The sequence below is a fragment of the Kalmanozyma brasiliensis genome (assembly GCF_000497045.1).
Source record: "Kalmanozyma brasiliensis GHG001 unplaced genomic scaffold PSEUBRA_SCAF3, whole genome shotgun sequence".
NCBI classification, from domain to species: domain Eukaryota; kingdom Fungi; phylum Basidiomycota; class Ustilaginomycetes; order Ustilaginales; genus Kalmanozyma; species Kalmanozyma brasiliensis.
This window is the reverse complement of record NW_015961970.1, coordinates 150,400-168,251: the sequence shown is the minus strand read 5'-3', so window position 1 is coordinate 168,251 and position 17,852 is coordinate 150,400. Positions and strand designations below refer to the sequence as shown.

Sequence of the window (17,852 nt, the reverse complement as noted above, 5' to 3'; positions counted from 1 at the left end):
GCAGGGACGGTGTCGAACGGCGAAAGAGGGATGTGAGTTCGGTCGCGACAGACACGGCCAAAAGGGAGCGAGAAAAAGGGAAGGAGAGACGATGTTGGAATAAGAGGGGATGGCGATGTGAGGTCTCTTGATCTCTCCTTATAAATTGGTTCGGGCTAGTGCATCCCAGACCGGATTTGTGAGATCGGTTGAGACTAGCACGGAGTTTTCTGGAGCCACGCAACAGGAGACTGCGCTGCTGCCTCGTCTTGCTCGAAATGAGACGAAAAGTTTTCGCGACGCTGGATTTTGCCGCAGATGTAACAAATTGACAGGCATTCCGCCAGTGTGCGAAAGTGTCAGATGACTGAGGATCGAACATGCGTGACGGCCGCATCGTGGGCGAAAGATGGCAGAGTCGACGCTCTACTAAATCACAATTTTTGAAGTCGGCGCACAGGCGCTTTGTCACTTTTTGTTAGAACGCTTGAAGTGTCGATTTCAAGAATTGAAAAGGGGCTGGCTGCTGGCTGCAACTGCAGCTTGGCAACCACGCATCCGACAAGGCCGGCTTGCTTGGTGCCAAAGCGATCCAGCTGCTGCCTTCATCTCGAGCTGCGCTGTCGATTGTGTATGTTGTCATTTCATTTGATGGCTTGTCAGCATCATCTCAGAGCTCTATTCAGTGGGAGCTCTGTTGAGAACGCGAGTGTGGGTAGCAGGTCTCAGTGCCATTTTCTTGATGGAGCCAGCCGAGAAGTCAAGAAGGAGAGTGGGCTGTGGTGGTCCGTGTGCAGAAAAGTCACACAACTCTGGATTGAGGCTGGATGATGCACTGGAATGCTAGCGACAAGAAGGTATGACTGCCATACATTTGCGACGATCAACAAGGTGGAAGCCTTTCGAAAGCGGCAAGGTGTCAAGAGCTAGTCTGCGCGAAGATTGCGGTTGCTGCAGAGTGATAGGGAGGGTGCGCTAGGACGCGCAGAGAGGCTCCGATGCCAGACGGAGCCCATCATGCAGACCCTTGGCAAAGTTACATCCAAATGCATCACCAAAATTCGTGTGGTCCGCTTGATCATCATCCCAAAGGATCTTCGAGCATGCCCTCGTTACTGTCTCCATCGTGTCATCTTCATCGATAGGAGATGTCCTGAATGCATGAGCTTCAACCTGAGTTAAAGCGGCGTAGACTCGGCCAACGCTTTGGCTCCATGCCGAGGCTGTGAGGTCCGTTCGGTTGCGGATGTCGAGCTCGATTATCGAGTTGAGTCGCGCTTGCTTGTTTGGCTGGCTGGCTGGCTGTGTTTCTCTGTCTGGCTGTCCAGCTGGGCTGAGTGCCAATTTGGCGTTTCGGCCTCCTCCACCCAACTTCGCAAGCAGCACTATCATCGTCCTCACTCTTTGAGACCAACAACATTCGCGCTGCCTCCATTTCCACTACCTACTGCCTACGCTCCCTCATCGCCTGGAGCGGCCTGACTACTTCCTTTCGATCAACAGCTCGTTCTGGTGCACGCTCGTTGGCTTGCAAACACGGCCCATCATCCGATTGACCACACAAAGCATTCTGGTCTCGAGCGCACACGTCAGCACTTCCATCGAGCTCCTGCCTGTGATCCAAATCGTGATTCGCTGCATCGCAGAGCACTACTGACCCGACCAAGATCCAGCTCGCTCTGTCGATCTGCACATCAAGCCCAGTCATTGCGGAAACACAATCTAAGCCAGCTCGATGAGCTACCACAAAAACATGTCTCGCACAGCAGACTCCTCCCCAAGAGGCTCCAACTCTCCTTCACCATATCCTTTCCAAGGCAGAGGAGCTCACATCGATGCTGTCATTGCTTCTGCTCGTGCAGGTCCCTCTTCTCGTAGGAACCTGATCGACACCGAGATGGAGGATCGATCCGAGTCCCCCGCCGATTTCGCCGCTCGCAATGGGAATCCAGTTCCACGTCCACCACCCTCGCCTTCCAGCACATCACAATCCGACGACGGCGCAGGTCAGGAGGACTTTGCCGATCTCGCCTCGATCGACGACGCAGTGACCAAAGGAAATGCAGTTCAACGCTCTTTCGATCCCGCAGCCGTGCGCCTGTCTCGTCGCGGCACGCTCGTCCCAGCATCCCCCACCTCTTCCGACGGCACTTGGATACACCAAGATGCGCCACTGAGTACCGCCTCTAGCCTTCCACACGAGATCCTTCTGCATATCTTCAAGTATCTCGTCCTATACCCTCCCGATCTGCTGTCTTGTCTGCTCGTTTGCAAATCCTGGTGCTTGAACGGTGTCGAGCTGCTATGGCATCGTCCCGCCTTGTTCAAGATCTCGTCCCTCTTCAAGCTGGTCGGCGTCATTCGCAAGCCAGAGCAGCTCTTCCCCTACGCCGAATTTGTCCGCCGGCTCAACTTCACGCTCCTCGCAAATCAACTCGAGGATCAGCTCTTCCTCATGATGTCGTCCTGCCGACGCCTCGAGAGGCTGACGCTCGCCGGTTGCTCCAACATCACCGATGCGACCCTCGTCAAGGTCTTCCAGAACACACCCATGCTGGTGGCCGTCGATCTCACCGAGGTGGCCGATATCACCGACGCCACACTGCTCACACTCGCAGCAAACTGTCCCAAGGCGCAAGGCATCAACTTGACGGGTTGCAAGAAGATCACATCGAAAGGTGTCGCCGAGCTCGCACGCAGTTGCAAGCTGCTCAGAAGGGTCAAACTGTGCGGCTGCGACAATGTCGACGACGAGGCGCTGCTCTCGCTGACCGAGCACTGCCCTTCTCTGCTCGAGGTGGATCTGATCCACTGCCCCAAGATCTCGGACAAGTCGGTTCGGGAGATCTGGACGAGGAGCTTCCAGATGCGCGAGCTGCGGCTGGCTCACTGCACCGACCTGACCGACAACGCCTTCCCTTCCGCACGCGGCACGACGGGTGTGCCGATGCTGGGCACTTCGCATTCGCACGGCTCGCGCATCGGAACCTCATCCGCCTTTGCCAGCGATTCGGCGCCCACGAGTCGAGGCGCATCTCCTGGAGTCCAGATGATGCTCGACGGTCGACGGGATAGCGGGCTGGCACGATCGACCAGCATCCCCTCCGATCTCTCCCACAGCCGCCTCTTCGACCACCTCCGCATTCTCGACCTGACCAGCTGCACTTCCATTTCAGACGACGCCGTCGAGGGCATTGTCGCCAACGTGCCCCGTCTCAAAAATCTCGCCCTCACCAAATGCACCCGCCTCACAGACGAAGCCCTGTACAGCATCGCCAAGCTGGGCAAGAACCTGCACTACCTGCATCTCGGCCACGTCTCCAACATCACCGACCGCGCCGTGACCCATCTCGCCCGCTCCTGCACTCGTTTGCGCTATATCGACGTCGCATGCTGTCCCAACCTCACCGACCTCTCCATCACCGAGATTGCGAACAACATGCCCAAGCTCCGCCGCATCGGCCTGGTCAAAGTGATCAATCTCACCGACCAAGCGATCTACGGTCTGGTCGATCGGTACAACTCGCTCGAACGAATCCATCTGTCCTACTGCGAAAACGTCTCTGTCCCTGCGATCTTTTGCGTCCTACAACGACTCGGTCGACTCACACACCTAAGCCTGACCGGTGTACCCGCATTCCGTCGACCGGAGCTGCAAAAGATGTGCCGGGCGCCACCGAAGGATTTCAACGAGCATCAGCGGCAGGCGTTCTGCGTGTACTCCGGCAAAGGCGTGCACGATTTGCGCAAGTATCTGCAACACGTGTATGCGGATGAGCAGCTGGCGGTTGAATTTGGACAGTTGGAGCCTAGGGCTAGGACCGCGTTGGGTGGTCTACCCGACACTCCCGCAGGAGGAACGGTACCGATGACGACGAGACGACTTCAGTTGACACCGGCAGAACAGATGTACTACGAACAACAACGGTTGCTCGCCAGGCATGCGAATGCGAGACGGGCGACAGAGGATACGAATTTGCATGGGAGGTTGGCTTTGGAAGAGGCACAGGAGACGAGGAATCCGGGTGTGCCACTGGTCGCCCCGCAGCCGATGGTAGAGGATGACGATGAGGGGGAGGAGGAGTACGGTACGCCGGATGCGAGTCAGGATCTTAGGGGGGAGGATGAGATGAGCGATCGGGAGAGGGTGCGTGCGCTGCGAGAGGGCAGGTATGGCGTTTGAAGTTTTGCATTGTTCAATTCAGCACATTTCATTGCAGGTCCAGAGCAAAGCTTTGTGTTTCAAATGGTGTTTGTGTCAAGAGGCTGGGGTAGCTACATCTCCAACGCCTCATTCTCAGGAATGGTCTGTGTAGCATCCAACGTCGTAGTGGGACTCATGACCTCTGCTGTCGTCATCACAGCCGCGCTCACGGTCGCCTCCGTCCCCACAACCTCCACATCCTGATGACTACTCGGTGCGCTACTCGCCACACTCCCACCTCGACTCCTCACCTCCTTCTCCTCCCCCAACATCTGCTCTCCGATCACATACCGCAGGATATCGCTCAAACACACCATCCCGACCAACTTGCCTCTCGTCTTCCTCACCGGATCCCCCTTTTCCAGTCGCTCCTCCAACGGCGTTTTGGCATCATTGATGTACGCCTGTTTCTCCTTGCGCTCCGTTTCGCGCGCTTCTTCCACCAGATCGTCCGCGTAGCTGTCCAGCTCCTCGACGGGTACGGGTTCCTTTTTGAAATCTGCACCCCCCACGACCAGCGGTTCGGGTTCGAGCACCAGCAGTCGATGCACACGACGTTTGCGCAGCAGAGCAAAGATCGACGCGAGCGAGTCGTCCGGCGAGCACGTCCACACTCCCGAGAAATCGGGAGGACGACGTTCAAGCGCTTGACGAATGGTGAGATCGAGAGAGGTGTACGCGCCCGTACGGACCAATGTGATGACGTCGACGGTCTCGTAGAGGTCCACGACGTTACCCGAGTCGTCCAGGATGGGGACCGCCGAAATGCCGCGTTCGGAGAACATGTGGACGACATCGAACACTGTGGTGTCCAGTGTGGCGGTTGCGATGGGTGCGTAGGGGTTGGTGGGCCCGGAGGCGGGCTGTGTGGCTGCAGGTTGGGCAGCGTCCGACTCCTCTGGAGTGACCGCGTCAGGGGAAAGCTCGCTCATATCCAACGCGTGCTCGCTCTTGAGGATCCCCGGCTCGCTAGCGTCGGACCCACGATGCGACGCTGCTCCCTTGCTCGCCTTGTAAGAATGACAGTATGTTCCGATGTTCAACTGCCGCAAGCTGCGCCACAGTGCCGACGTCTCGCGACAGTTCATCGCAATGAACTTGAGCACACGGTACTGCGTCAAGACAGAAACGACCGTCTCCATGCCCGTCTGCTCGTCGTAATCCAACAAGGGGAGTCGTCGGGCGTGCGTCTTAATGAGCAGCTGACACGCGTCGAAGAGCGGTCGCAGCGGATGTACGGATAGCAGCGGAGGAGGAGGCACATTGAGCGCATGTTCAATATCGCGCAGCCGCTCGAGTCGGAACTTCTCCACGTCTTCCGCGGCGGAATCGTACGAGGAGTGGTGGTAGTAGTACTGGATGAGGTGTATGATGTCGTTGACCGTGAGCATGCCTGCGAAGCCGGAGAGGTGTGCTTTGTCGGTGTCCTTGGAGGGCACGCTTTTGGGACTGACACGACCTTCCCCCTCTGCCGGCTTTTCAGACGCTGCCTCGTCTTTGGTTTGTATCGATCCATCTTCGCTGGACGAGTTGCCAAGCAGCTCGGGCGGAGTCGACTGCCACAGTGGAGCAGAGACAACGCCTGCCTGCCACATGACTTCAAGGGCGGGCTTGACGACGAGCTTGGTGTCGAGAATGATCATTCGAAAACTGACGGGGAGGACATCGTAGCTACTGCGTCCACGGAGAAAGTCGCGGATGGAGCGGAGGGCGAGGATGTGCTTGTCTTTGGGTCGACCGCTGCGTTCGCGTTCCCTTCGTGCTCGCGTGCCTGGTCCCATGCGGGAGGAGCTGGCGTGCGATGTGGACATGCCGGGGATGTCGACGCCTCCGCCGCCAGTTGCGGGCAGTAAGCTGCCGGAGGCTGCTCTTGAACCAGGGACGTCCATGGTGAGCGAGGGCGAGGGCAGGACGCTTCGACAGCTATAAAAGCAATGAGAAGCCGACAGACTCGATACACTAGCGATCAAAGACGTGCTGAGGGAGACATGCGAGTTAGTGTATCGACTTTGAAGACTGATTAGTCGAAACAGGCGGGAGAAGCTGAGATCCCTTCGTAGAGTAATGGCTCGTCACCAGGACTGAGGGGCCAATAATGCGCGGACCGAATCAAATAAGGGCGCTGAACCGTTTGAGCTGGTGAAGAGGTGTCTTTGCTTGCCTGATCGATGGTCGGGAGTCGCTATCTCGGTCAAGTAATGGCTAGTTTTGGGATCTAAAGTGCTCTCAAACTAAAAGATAGCCGAGAGATGACGTTCCAGATGGCAGTTGGGTAGGCGAAGGTCGAACGACGATGGATATGCTGAATGCTGAAAGATGCGAGGGACCGCTGTGTAGGGTGTGGTCGAAAGAATGGGTATGAATGTCGGTTGATGATGATCGAAGGCAAGGTGTTATCTGTGCGGCGAGGTGTGATGATCAAGACTGGCTGTGCGCTCTGTCTTTTGAGCTCAGTTTTGAGCGTTGTCACGCTCTCGAGTGCATGAATGCGGAGGCAGAGCGGAGAGGCATTTTTCCAGAGTGTCAGATTCCTCTCGAGTGCAAGAAAAAGAATGCCAAAGTTACGGCCTCTTGTTCGGCGATGTGCTGTTTCGCATGTGACAGGCTGAAAAGCCCACGTGAGAGAGACGGCGTTGGCTGGACAAAGCGCGATGAGGTCACTGCTCAGCCAACGCTTCCCCGCACACTCTGCCTGCCTTTGTACACACCGCCTCCTTCATCCTTACCTTGATCAGGAGAGCGGCACGAGCGCATCCAAACGCGAATGACGGCTACTGACACGATCTCATGTCGATGTCCGTTTCAAATATCAAGTGCAACGAGCCATGCAGCGGCGGGCAAGCAGTGCGACAGCAGGTGAGAAGTAATCCGTCCAAAGGGCAACCTTTGAGATGGCCCATCACAGAGACACCGCCATTGTGTGAGCTGCAAATGGATGCACTTGCTGAGACTATACGGTGCTCGCTTGCGGTCTGTTTTGCTCAGAGTGCCGGCGAGACGGTATGCGCGCCTGGCCTCCAGAGGGAGTTGACCGGGGTTGTGGGTTGAGGTAACGTGGCTGAAGCTCGCTTAGCCTCTGTTGACGGCCAAATGACGAGCTGCAGGCCGAGCCTCGTCATTTTGCAAGGCCAACTGATCTTATCGGCCACCGTCCACCTTGTTCATGCTTTCTTCTCCAACATGGACCCCTTCCATCCTATCTACCACCAGCATACACACAAGATGGCAGACACAGAAAACACATCCTCCAACGTCGCAGGCAGCGTCTCGAACAGCGCCTCGTCCGCATACGAGAGCGTCACGAGCTCAGCCCAAGGCCTACTACCCAAAGCCTCTTCGCTCATCGCGGAAGCAACCGGACTCGCTGCGCTCCAGGAATCGTACTCAGACACGCCATCCCAACCTCAACCAGCCGAATCATCGTCCTCGGAACCCACACAGCAAGACGCCTCATCCGACGACGCCCCCTCAAAAGAGACGCATGATGTCATGGCGCGAGACGACTACACAGAGGAAAATGAGCGCGGACCCTCCAAGTCTGAGCGCCCAGACCAAGCCCAGGACAAGATCGGTACCGAGAAGGGTATCCCCACCACCGGCGGAGCAGGAACAACTTTGTCTCCGGATGAGGACGTGCAGGCGGCAGTAAAGAAGAACGGCGGATCTAAGGCGGCAGTCGGCGTCGACTACTCGGATCAGCCCTGCCCTACCGAGGATGCTCGTCGAGATGAACCCACCAGCAAACCTGCCGAGGGCAAGACGCAGTTCGATGATCAGGAGGAGAAGGCCAATGGGTCGAGTGAGAACAGCACCGGAAGCAGCGCACAAAAGTCGGATTCGACTGCTGCAACCTCGACAGATGAAGGTGATGGAGCAAGCGAAGATGCGGGGTCTAAAGTCGGCTTCAAAGACAAGCTCAAAGGGTCTGCAAAGGTGTTCGCTGGTAAGGTGACGAGGAACGAGGACAAGGTGGAAGCGGGCAAGATGCTCAAAGCTGGAGGAGGTGCAGCAGGAAGCTCGTAGATAGCAGCAGAGCTCTATCAAATGGTCATAGACCCCTGATAATACGTAGATACCATGTCCATATACCAAGAATCAAGGCTTCTCACACAGTGGTACGATGCTGGCCAGAGTCGAGGTAGGACCGAAAGACTGAGACACGCTACAGAGAGCAAGAGCGGAGATGATACCGTCCGATTGAGCTTTTCTTCTGGACCAAATTTCGCCCGAGTGGCCGCCGGGAAGAACAACCGCACCGCCGAACCGCGATATCCGCGCTGCATGCTCCACACCAACACCTCTCGCTCCACTTCTTCTATCCTCGCCTATCCTCTTCCCGCCTGTTTTCTCTTCTCACTCCGACCACCACCACCACCAGTCCTCTCCACGACACTTCTGAAGCAGACCTTCACCGACCATGGCAGGCGAGAATCCAGACTGGCAGCCGGTGCCCATCTCGCTGCGGCCCATCTTTCGACTCTCCTGCCCCGTGGAAACGGCTCACGTCGTCGGTGATTCGGGCGAGGGGTTGCGCAAGATCGTTCCCATCCCCGCAGGCGGCGTCATGACCAGCGATACAATCCCCGCCTTCGACGGTGCGACGGGCATGCCTGGTGGTAGCGACTACTTCCGCACCGACCGCTTCGGCAAGACTCGCCTCGACGCCAGGTACTTCTTCCAGCTCAAATCAGGTCGTACGTATCCCCCCTTTTCCCTTACACTCGATGATAAGACAAGTACTGATTTTAGAGTATGGCGAATGCAGACAACCTCTTCTTTCAGTCGTCCGGCATCCGCTTCGTGCCAGAAACATATCCCGACCAGAGCGCAAAATACGCCCTCCTGGCAGGCCAAGACATCGACCCAAGCAAATACTACTTTCGGCTCAAACTCATGCTCGAATGCGACGACCCGGATGCGCTGGTGCAGGACGCAGTGAACAAGATCGTCATTGCCAGCGCTGTACGTCATCCGGATAGCGTCGTGTACCAGGCGTATGTTGTAGAGTAGTAATACTAATCGAGGCTGCCGGGCATCTTGTTCTTCTTGCGTGTGTTGCCACCGCGTCGTTTGGCCGGCGAGCTCTCTTCTGGTTCGACACTGCTCAAGCGGGTCGATCGTCGAACTGCGCTCTTGCTAGCGCTGGGTGGGGCTGCGGCCCGTCTTCCGCGCTTTGCTGGCGTTCGACCCCCATCGTCATCACCCACCTCGCTGATCGTGTAGATCGTACTCGCCGCCTGCTGCTCGCCCCCGTTGACGCTCTCCAGCTCCGCCGTCGCAGCCCGCGTGCGGCGTGCGATCGGCGCCGTCGGTGCATCCGACCGCGAGTGCTGCTCCAGATTCGATAGCGTCAGCGGCTTGCGGTTGACCGAGCTCGTCGATCGTGTCATCCTCTTCCCTCCCTCGACGAGCGACACCTCCGATCGACTCTTTGTCATCTTTGGAGCGTCGTCTGAGTTGGAGAGGTTGACGCCCGTGCGGGACCGAGTCATCTTCGACTTGGGCGTGGCGGTGGTCGTCTTGCGCGCCCTTCGTTTAGTCGGAGGCTCAGGCGACGCCAGCAGCTCTTGCATGTCTCCATCGTCGGCGTTCTCTTCGGCGTGCGCCTGACTCCACCCGCGTCGACCAGGTACGAGCCGTCCAATGCTCGTATCCCCTCCTGAGCCCTTGGCCGACTTGGCGCGGGTCGTCTGAACGAATGTGTCGTCGCCCCCGTCCTCCGTTTGGCGCTCTGCATCATCGACGTCGCTGCTGTCCTCCATCTCGGGCCTCGCCTCTTCGCGAGCAAGACGACTCTTCTTGCCGTGCTGCGAGACGAGTCCGAGCGCACCGGGCAACTTGGTCCGGCCCGTGGTGCTGCTGAGCGAAGGTGAGCTGCGCATCGAGCTGGAGGATGCCGCAAAGGGCGAGGTGTTGGCAGGCTGGAACGCGCGCGGACTGGACTGGAACCGCGAATGAGAGCCAGAGGCGACGGACCCGGCGTCACCGGCAAAGGCAGGACGCGTCAGCTTGGGAAGACCAGAGAAGGGGCTGCTGGACGTGAAGCTGGGCTGGTTTCTCCACGGCGAAGGTGCTGGTACCGGTTGACTCGGGCTGGCAGTAGCGTCACTGGCATTTTTGACAGAGTCGATTGGCTTGGAGACGAGAACTCCGGAGCCATCCATCTCGTCTTTGCTCTCTTCCATGACCTCGTCGGCTGATTCTGAAGCTGTGGCGGTGGCCTTGCGGCCGCTGAGCGTATGCTTGGCAAGGAAGCCGATCATGGCGGCAGGGTTCTGGGGCGTCGAGCCGAATCGACCGGGGGTGCCGTTGGGGGAAGCAGTGGCCGAGACTGCGCCGCCAAGGAGCGACGCCTTGGTCGGCGTGCTCGGAGCGGACGGCGAAGAGGATGCACGTACGACTGCCGACAGGATAGCTGCCTGCGTAGACGGAGTGTGAACTTTGGGACCTCGCGTGGCGGGAGAGGCACTGAGCGGCGTCAACGCCATAGCGGACCTGTCAGCGAGACCATTGGCAGCCACTTTGCCGTTGGATCCGTTCGTGTTGCTGTCCTTGGCAGTCTCTTCCGTCTCGTGATTCGCCGCGCCACCACTGATTTCGACCGACTCTTCGATGCGCAGAAGCTCCTTTTGTACCTCGGGCAAGATCTCTCTGGCTCCAGCGATCATACGCTTGCGCTGTTCCATCATCTTGCTTCTCTGCTGTGCATCCTTGACGGTAGAGTGGCCCTGGCTGACATCGGGGCCGAGTCTGCGATCGAGTCCGACGGCATCCATGTACCTGCCTTGGCTGATGTATCGGATGATGAGGACGTCAGCGGCGACGTAGCTCCAAGTTGCGGTCATGGCTGCTGGAGGAGAGAGCACGAAGCTTTCGAGTGTCAACTCCTCTTCGGCGTCGAGATTGCAGCCGAGCAGGTTTTGAATGGCGGCTGATCGTGGAGGGGCAAAACAGTGCTCGAGGACCTTGAAGATGAGCCGTGCGCGCATAGCAACGCGGACGTGCTCCGCTTCGTCGTCAAAGGGCACGTCACTCGTTGCGATGGCGCGGATCTCGGCGAGAGCATGAGCCGGGCCGTTGACGAAGCAAAGCGCTTGAATCTCCATCTCGAGCTCCTCAACTTTTGCCTCTGAGGTACCAGCGGATGCCGAGTCTCGGTCGGAAGTACGGAGGAAGCGCAGAAGGAGTTTAGCGCGTGCCACATCGGAGCGGTGTTCGGATGGCGAAGGCAGGAAGAGGGTGCGGATGACCTTGGGGATAAAGTCGGCGATGGCGAGCAAGGGGATCGCTTGTTGGTACTGATCGTTGTCGAGCAGCCAGTAGCCCTGCAGGGCGTCTGTAAACTGGGGCAGCACCACGTACGTATCAGCGAATCGTTCTGAAGCTCTTGATGTAGGTTTGCCTTCATCTATACTGGCCCGCTCGGAGTATGCATCGAGATCAAGCAGCAGGTAGTAGACGAGCGAAAGCTGCTTGAGGTAGTCGAGTGCGGTGGCCGCAAAGATGGCAGTGAGCAGATGCGAGAGCTGCTGTGATGAGCGAGGCGGATATAGCGAGGTGTCGACAGAGGCAAAGGAAAGCAGCTCGTCGAAGAAGAGCTTCTGGCCAAAGACGATGTTCCTTCGCTCGTTTGTGAAAGCGATGCGTTCGGATGACCAGACGGATTCGACTGGAGCAGCCGAGGTGAAGATGGGCAGGATGTCAGCTGCGAGGGCTGCTGCCTCTCGGTCGAGGTGGTCCTGTTGCGACTGCATCTCGTGGGACGACGACGCAGCGCCTGATTCGTGCGCCGACATCATCGTTGGAGATGAATGTGTTGGTTGAAGGTGAGGAAACGAGATTTTTGCAACACAGCGATCTTCTTAAACCGACGCACGCTCCAGCTTTGACTGAATCGGGCTGAGACGCGTCAACCAACGCGCTTTTTGTGAGCTGCAACCCCGATCCAGTAAAGATCCTTTCCAGATCGGAAGAAACGCACGAACCTCGTTCTGAGCTCTCTACGCAGCTGCCTTTGAATGAGCGGATGCAACTGCTTGCGATCAAGGGTCTTACCTTCCTCTTCCCTCTCGTCACCTTTCTCGCATCATCGCTTCACACCACATTAGCGTTGACCGCTTTCGGTAGGCAGCTCGGACGCCTTGTGTCACTCTGCAGCGCTTCATCGCAACTCACTCATCCAGCTCCCAGCTTCGGCAACACACAAGCGGATCAGCCATCTCGTCCCTCCTCGCTCGCCGCCATGGAGCCGGCTCCCGTCTTTCGCACCCCTCGCAAGAGGGTCGCTTACTACTACGATCATGACGTCGGCAACTTCAGCTACGGTCTCGGTCACCCCATGAAGCCGCACCGTATGCGAATGACCCACAACCTCGTCACCAACTACGGTCTTCACAAAAAGATGGACATCCTCCGACCCAAGCGTGCTTCTCGCGACCAGATGACTCGCTTTCACACCGATGAATACGTCGACTTCCTTCATCGCGTCACACCCGAGTCCGTACCCGAGCTCACCAACGAAGGCACGCGCTACCTCATCGGGGAGGACTGTCCCGCCTTTGATGGCCTGTACGAGTTCTGCTCCATCTCGGCCGGTGGATCGCTTGCGGCTGCCAGCCGTCTCAACTCGGGCGAATCGGATGTCGCCATCAACTGGGCGGGTGGGCTTCATCACGCCAAGAAGAGGGAAGCCAGTGGTTTCTGCTACATCAACGACATCGTCCTCGCCATTCTCGAGCTCCTTCGAGTCCATCTCCGCGTTCTGTACATCGACATCGACATTCACCACGGTGACGGTGTCGAGGAAGCTTTCTACACCACTGATCGTGTCATGACGGCCAGTTTCCACAAGTTTGGCGACTTCTTCCCTGGCACGGGTGACGTGCGCGATATCGGCATGAAAAAGGGCAAGAACTACAGCGTCAACGTCCCCTTCCGCGACGGCATTGGCGATGCAGAGTTTGGTGCCATGTTCCGACCCATCATGGCCCACATTATGGAATGGTATCGCCCAGGCGCCGTCGTTCTCCAGTGTGGAGCTGACTCGCTCGCCGGCGACAAGCTCGGCTGCTTCAACCTTTCCATGCGCGGGCACGCCGACTGCGTCTCCTTCATGCAAACCTTCGACGTGCCGCTCATCGTTCTTGGCGGTGGAGGCTACACTGTTCGCAATGTCGCACGCACCTGGACCTACGAAACGGGTCTGCTCGTCGGTCAGAGGCTCGACGAGGACCTTCCCTTCAACGACTACATCCAGTACTTTGGCCCCGAGTACAAGCTCGAAGTGCCCCCAACGTCGATGGACAACCTCAACACGCGCGACTACCTCGACAACCTTCGCACCAAGATCATCGACAACCTGCGCAACTTGCCCTCCGCACCGGGTGTCCAGATGCAAGAGGTGCCGCGCACCACGCTCAACCCCGCCGACGTCGAGGTGTCGGACGGCGAAGACTCGGATTTGGACGAGAGGATTTCGCAGCGGCTGCGGGATGCGCATGTGCAGCGATACGATGACGAGCTTTCGGGCGACGAAGATGAGGCGCACGCCGAAGGGTTCGAATCGGCTTGGGCGATGGCGACGAGTAGGAGGTCGAGTAATGCGTCGAACGGCAGGAGGAAGCCGGGCATCATGGACCCCATCCGACCTTTCGAGCATGATCTTGGGCTGAAGTACATCTCACAGAACGGCGCAGGTGCAGGCAAAGGCAAGGGCAGAGCGAAGAGGACGTTCTTCGCCGCCCGTGCTGCCAAGCCTGTTCTCTCCGACCTGCACCTCGATGACGACGATGACGAAGACGACGAGGACCACCATCACGTCGCAGGTAGGATAGGTGGGAGAAGCGCGCGTTCGAGAGGCTTCTTGGTCAGCGAAGGTTCTGGCTTGCCAGGGGATGCGACGCCAACGAGCGATGTCGAGATGGGATCGCCGGCACTGTCTGCTGCCGCGGTGGTGGGCAACGGCAACGGCAACGGGAGAATCGTCGTCAACGGGAGGAGGTAGAAGCCTGCCAAGCCGAGACCTGACCGCCGCGTTTGGATGGTCGTTGTAATTGTATCAGTCTCAATCGTCCTTTTCGTCCATCGTGCTATCCAGAGTGTGCGTATGACGAGGTGTTCACATGATTCATTCTCTAGTTTACAAGATATCTGAAAGTCGGCAGGCGGCTCTGCTCATGCCTCAGCCCCAACACCCAGCGCAAACTTCCCCGCCAGCTCATCGAAGCTCTTTTCCAACGACTCGTACTCGCTCACCAACGGATGAGCAGCGTTGACCCTCTTGAGCTGCGCCAGCGCCTCGTTGGCCTCGCTAACTCCGCCCGTGTGGGTCTCGACGACCACTCTGTTAGCCAAGATCTCCGCGTTCTCCGGGTCCAGCCTCGCCGCCTCCTCGAGTTGCTTCTTTGCTCCGTCCCAATCGCCATTTGCCGCCAGCGCGGTCGCCTTGCCTACCAAGCTAGGAACCGCATTCACCGTCCCCTGCGCCGAGGGGTTCTGCGCCAACTCATCATAAACATAAAACGCTTGCTGGGTCGACCTTCCACCCTTGGCAAGACCGATCCACGCCTCGATGAGCTGGATCAACAACGAGTCGTCGGCCCACGCGCGCGCAGCGAGGTACTCCTTCTCCGCCAGATCCAGCCGGTGGATCGAGAGCAGGATGTGGACGCCGAGCGCGACGCACTCGATCTCTTTGCTGCCCGAGTTGATGCCGAGCGTGTTGAGCGCCTCTTCTGCGTCGCCATCCAGAAAAAGGGCCGTGGCGGCGGCACAGCGGATGACCTGGCCAGCGTCCTCCCCTACAACGGCGTGGTCGAGCAGCTCAGTGAGGTTGACGATTTCTGCCGATTGGGCGTTGGTGTTGGACTGCGACTGGGCCTGGATGAAGCGCGCCAATGCCTGGACGGCTTGCACTTGCGGCTCGGGTTTCAGCGAGGAGAGGAGCGAGAGGGCCGAGGCCGGGTCTGCCGGCGACTTTGCCAGGTGCGATCGCGCACCGTATAGAAGGGTCGATACAGTCGCAGGGTCTGACGAGCTTGATTTGGCCGTGGAAGACAGAACAAGGTCGACGCAGCCCTTGTAGGCGCCTTGGTAGAAGAGCGACTGCACTTGAAATAGTGTCGACTCCATTGTGATCAGTGTGTTGAGTGATGTGGTATGTGAGAGAAGGTGAGAAGAAAGTGTTGGAGTGTTGCGCTGGAACGTCGCGCACGGTCTGCCACGCTCAAGGCGCGAAGCTCGGTTTTTCGTGCGACAGGATTTCCGCCTGCTGCTGCCTCCACACCCTGCATGGGCCTGCTTCGTTCGAGCTTCCTTCCAGCTTGGCCTTCGTACAGCATCATCGACTACACAAGGATGAGGAACGACGACATCAACTCGACAGCTCCAAGCATAGAAGAGCTGCATTCAGATACCATGCTAGCAAGCAAGATCGCAAAAGCAGCCTCCTCAGCAACGAGCAATGGGTCCGGTGTTCGCCTCGTGTACTCCACAAGCACGAGCTGGCCCTTCTCGTCTTCCTCCAGCAGCAACAGCAACGGTAGCAGCTCTGTGGTAGACAATACAGTCGATATCGCAGTCCTCGACTCATCCTTCAATCCTCCGTCCCGGGCTCACCTCGCACTACTGCTCAGCGAACCCATTCTCGCACAACGAAAGCAAGCTTACGATGGGCACCTCCTGCTCTTCTCGACTCAGAACGCCGACAAGGGCGCGGGCAAGCCGGGAGATGCATCCCTCTCGCAGCGCGTAGAGATGATGACACTCATGGCGAAAGACGTCGAGCGCATACAGACCGCCTCCGGTCACGCTGCAAACGTTGCAGTAGGCCTCGTGGACAAGCCACTCATCTTTGCCAAGTCGACGCTCACCTGGGACTTGTTCAAGCAGCAGCAATCCCCTGCAAAGCCAAGGCTGCACTGGGTCGTAGGGTTTGACACGCTCTACCGCGTCTTCCAGCTCAAATACTACCCTTCGCTGGAAGAGTTTCAGCAGCAATGTTTGCAGTTCTTCGAGCGGGAAGGTACGACGTTCGTTTGTGCTCGGCGCGACCCTTCGTCCTACCCGCAGCTCATCAGCGGCGAATCATCGGAGCAGGACGCAGAGCAACAAGCAAGGCGAGAGGAGGACAAGCTGCTCGCCTCCGAAAACGTCGCTCCTTGGGTCGAACGAGGGTCCGTTGGGATGCTCGATATCGATCCGGACCAGGCCAAGCTCAGCTCGACCAAGATCAGATCTCTGCTCAAGGACGACAGTGTGGATGATAAGCAGAAGAAGGAGAGGCTCGAGGGCCTGGTACCACCATCGCTGGTCGAGTATCTGGTCGAGTCGAAGATCTATAGAGATGGTGCGGAAGGCTGATTTTGGTAGATTGTTAGACTTTGGACGGGCGCTGAGGCTCGTCGCGTGCTGCAGCACCTTTTTCCCCCGGCTGCGCAGCGCGTAAATGACTGGATTTGCACGATGCGCTTTCCGCTTGGACCCTTTCACCGCTTCCTATCCGCATTCTCATCATCCACCCCGCCACCATCTTGGCCTTGACCTGCTCTCCACTTCAGGGGCATAGTCACGGCGTCGGCCTGCAAAGTCTTACTGCGACATCTCTCATATCGTGCTGCTGAGCAGGATGACTGACATCTTTGCGCAGCAACCTCCCAACCACCTCAATCACACTGGTGGTCCATCTTCTTGCAATCCCGGATCTTCGTCCACATCTCATCCGTGGACATCGCAAACCAACATGGATCCCTCACATCCTGCTGCCCAGCAGCAACATCAGTATCCATACCAGCAGCACTCCTCGCCCGCAGGACCGAGCACAAGCCGCACGTCCCCGCCTGCGCAACCCTACCTGCCACGCCAAGTCTTCTCTTCGCCCACGGAGAACCTCTATCCCGCGTCGACCATGGCCGCAGTGGAAGCTACACGGGCACGGTTCTTTGCGCAGCAGACCGGCAGTCGTTCTGCGCCACGCACGCGCCCCACACCGACCGGCTCAACGCGCGTCTCATCGGAAAGCCGCATTCGGACACACAAGCCGACGGGTCTCTCGTCGAGCACCTACCGTCAATCGTTCTTCGAGCGGTGTCAGCGGGCGATGTCGCAATCGCGCTCCATTGCGCGGGAGCAGCAGGTGTCGACGTTCCGCACCGGCACCGATGCCTTCACTCGCGGGGTGCTCAGCGACGACATGGACGTAGAAGACGACGACGAATCGTTGGGCATCCCCTCCTCACCCCCCGCAGACGACAGGGAGGAGGACGACGAATTGACACGCAGACGCATCCTCGCAGAATACGCCCGGTTGAAACGCATCTACGAGCTCAAGGGCCAGTTGGAGATCGGCTGGATCGATCCGGACCAGTTGAGCTGGCTGGAGGAGCAGGTGCGGGTGCAGGAGGAGGACGTGGATCCACACTGGGCAATGGCCGATGAGCAGCTCGAACAGCTCTGGTTGGAATCCCAGTCGCAAGGTGGGAGTGGAGATGTCGAGATGCGGGAGGATGAATTTGATGATGATCGCGAGTTTGAGGAGGCTTTGGCGATGTTGCCTGTCTAGGCGACGGACAAGGACGATGCGAGCGCAGGCAGTTCAGGAGTCCATATACCCCGTCACACACTCAGAAATCCAAGCCTGGCTTCACAGAACGGAAGCACACATCACGAAATC

The 17,852-nt window shown here is 58.1% G+C and overlaps 9 protein-coding genes across 9 annotated transcripts; 6 read left to right on the top strand and 3 right to left on the bottom strand.

Annotated features, from left to right (window-relative positions):
- Positions 1-1,732: 1,732 nt before the first annotated feature.
- Positions 1,733-4,162, top strand: PSEUBRA_003935 (SCF E3 ubiquitin ligase complex F-box protein GrrA; the record flags this gene model as incomplete). Its single annotated transcript, XM_016437519.2, has 1 exon — positions 1,733-4,162. One exon carries the CDS (start codon positions 1,733-1,735, stop codon positions 4,160-4,162), a length of 2,430 nt encoding a protein of 809 aa, XP_016291066.2.
- Positions 4,163-4,254: 92 nt separating this feature from the next.
- Positions 4,255-6,072, bottom strand: PSEUBRA_003934 (CBS domain protein; the record flags this gene model as incomplete). Its single annotated transcript, XM_016437510.1, has 1 exon — positions 4,255-6,072. The coding sequence occupies one exon, from the start codon at positions 6,070-6,072 to the stop codon at positions 4,255-4,257; it is 1,818 nt and encodes a 605-aa protein (XP_016291065.1).
- Positions 6,073-7,405: 1,333 nt separating this feature from the next.
- Positions 7,406-8,206, top strand: PSEUBRA_003933 (uncharacterized protein; the record flags this gene model as incomplete). Its single annotated transcript, XM_016437517.1, has 1 exon — positions 7,406-8,206. The coding sequence occupies one exon, from the start codon at positions 7,406-7,408 to the stop codon at positions 8,204-8,206; it is 801 nt and encodes a 266-aa protein (XP_016291064.1).
- Positions 8,207-8,600: 394 nt separating this feature from the next.
- On the top strand, positions 8,601-9,193 carry PSEUBRA_003932 (uncharacterized protein; the record flags this gene model as incomplete). Its single annotated transcript, XM_016437520.1, has 2 exons — positions 8,601-8,877; positions 8,949-9,193. 2 exons carry the CDS (start codon positions 8,601-8,603, stop codon positions 9,191-9,193), a joined length of 522 nt encoding a protein of 173 aa, XP_016291063.1.
- Positions 9,194-9,198: 5 nt separating this feature from the next.
- On the bottom strand, positions 9,199-11,979 carry PSEUBRA_003931 (ELYS-like domain protein; the record flags this gene model as incomplete). The annotated part of the gene is made up of 1 exon (XM_016437494.1): positions 9,199-11,979. The coding sequence occupies one exon, from the start codon at positions 11,977-11,979 to the stop codon at positions 9,199-9,201; it is 2,781 nt and encodes a 926-aa protein (XP_016291062.1).
- A 446-nt stretch (positions 11,980-12,425) lies between these two features.
- On the top strand, positions 12,426-14,186 carry PSEUBRA_003930 (Histone deacetylase domain protein; the record flags this gene model as incomplete). Its single annotated transcript, XM_016437523.1, has 1 exon — positions 12,426-14,186. One exon carries the CDS (start codon positions 12,426-12,428, stop codon positions 14,184-14,186), a length of 1,761 nt encoding a protein of 586 aa, XP_016291061.1.
- A 170-nt stretch (positions 14,187-14,356) lies between these two features.
- PSEUBRA_003929 (Coatomer, epsilon subunit) lies at positions 14,357-15,313 on the bottom strand (the record flags this gene model as incomplete). The annotated part of the gene is made up of 1 exon (XM_016437498.1): positions 14,357-15,313. One exon carries the CDS (start codon positions 15,311-15,313, stop codon positions 14,357-14,359), a length of 957 nt encoding a protein of 318 aa, XP_016291060.1.
- A 225-nt stretch (positions 15,314-15,538) lies between these two features.
- Positions 15,539-16,543, top strand: PSEUBRA_003928 (Rossmann-like alpha/beta/alpha sandwich fold; the record flags this gene model as incomplete). The annotated part of the gene is made up of 1 exon (XM_016437535.2): positions 15,539-16,543. The coding sequence occupies one exon, from the start codon at positions 15,539-15,541 to the stop codon at positions 16,541-16,543; it is 1,005 nt and encodes a 334-aa protein (XP_016291059.2).
- Positions 16,544-16,922: 379 nt separating this feature from the next.
- On the top strand, positions 16,923-17,741 carry PSEUBRA_003927 (uncharacterized protein; the record flags this gene model as incomplete). The annotated part of the gene is made up of 1 exon (XM_016437534.2): positions 16,923-17,741. The coding sequence occupies one exon, from the start codon at positions 16,923-16,925 to the stop codon at positions 17,739-17,741; it is 819 nt and encodes a 272-aa protein (XP_016291058.2).
- Between the last annotated feature and the right edge of the window lie 111 nt (positions 17,742-17,852).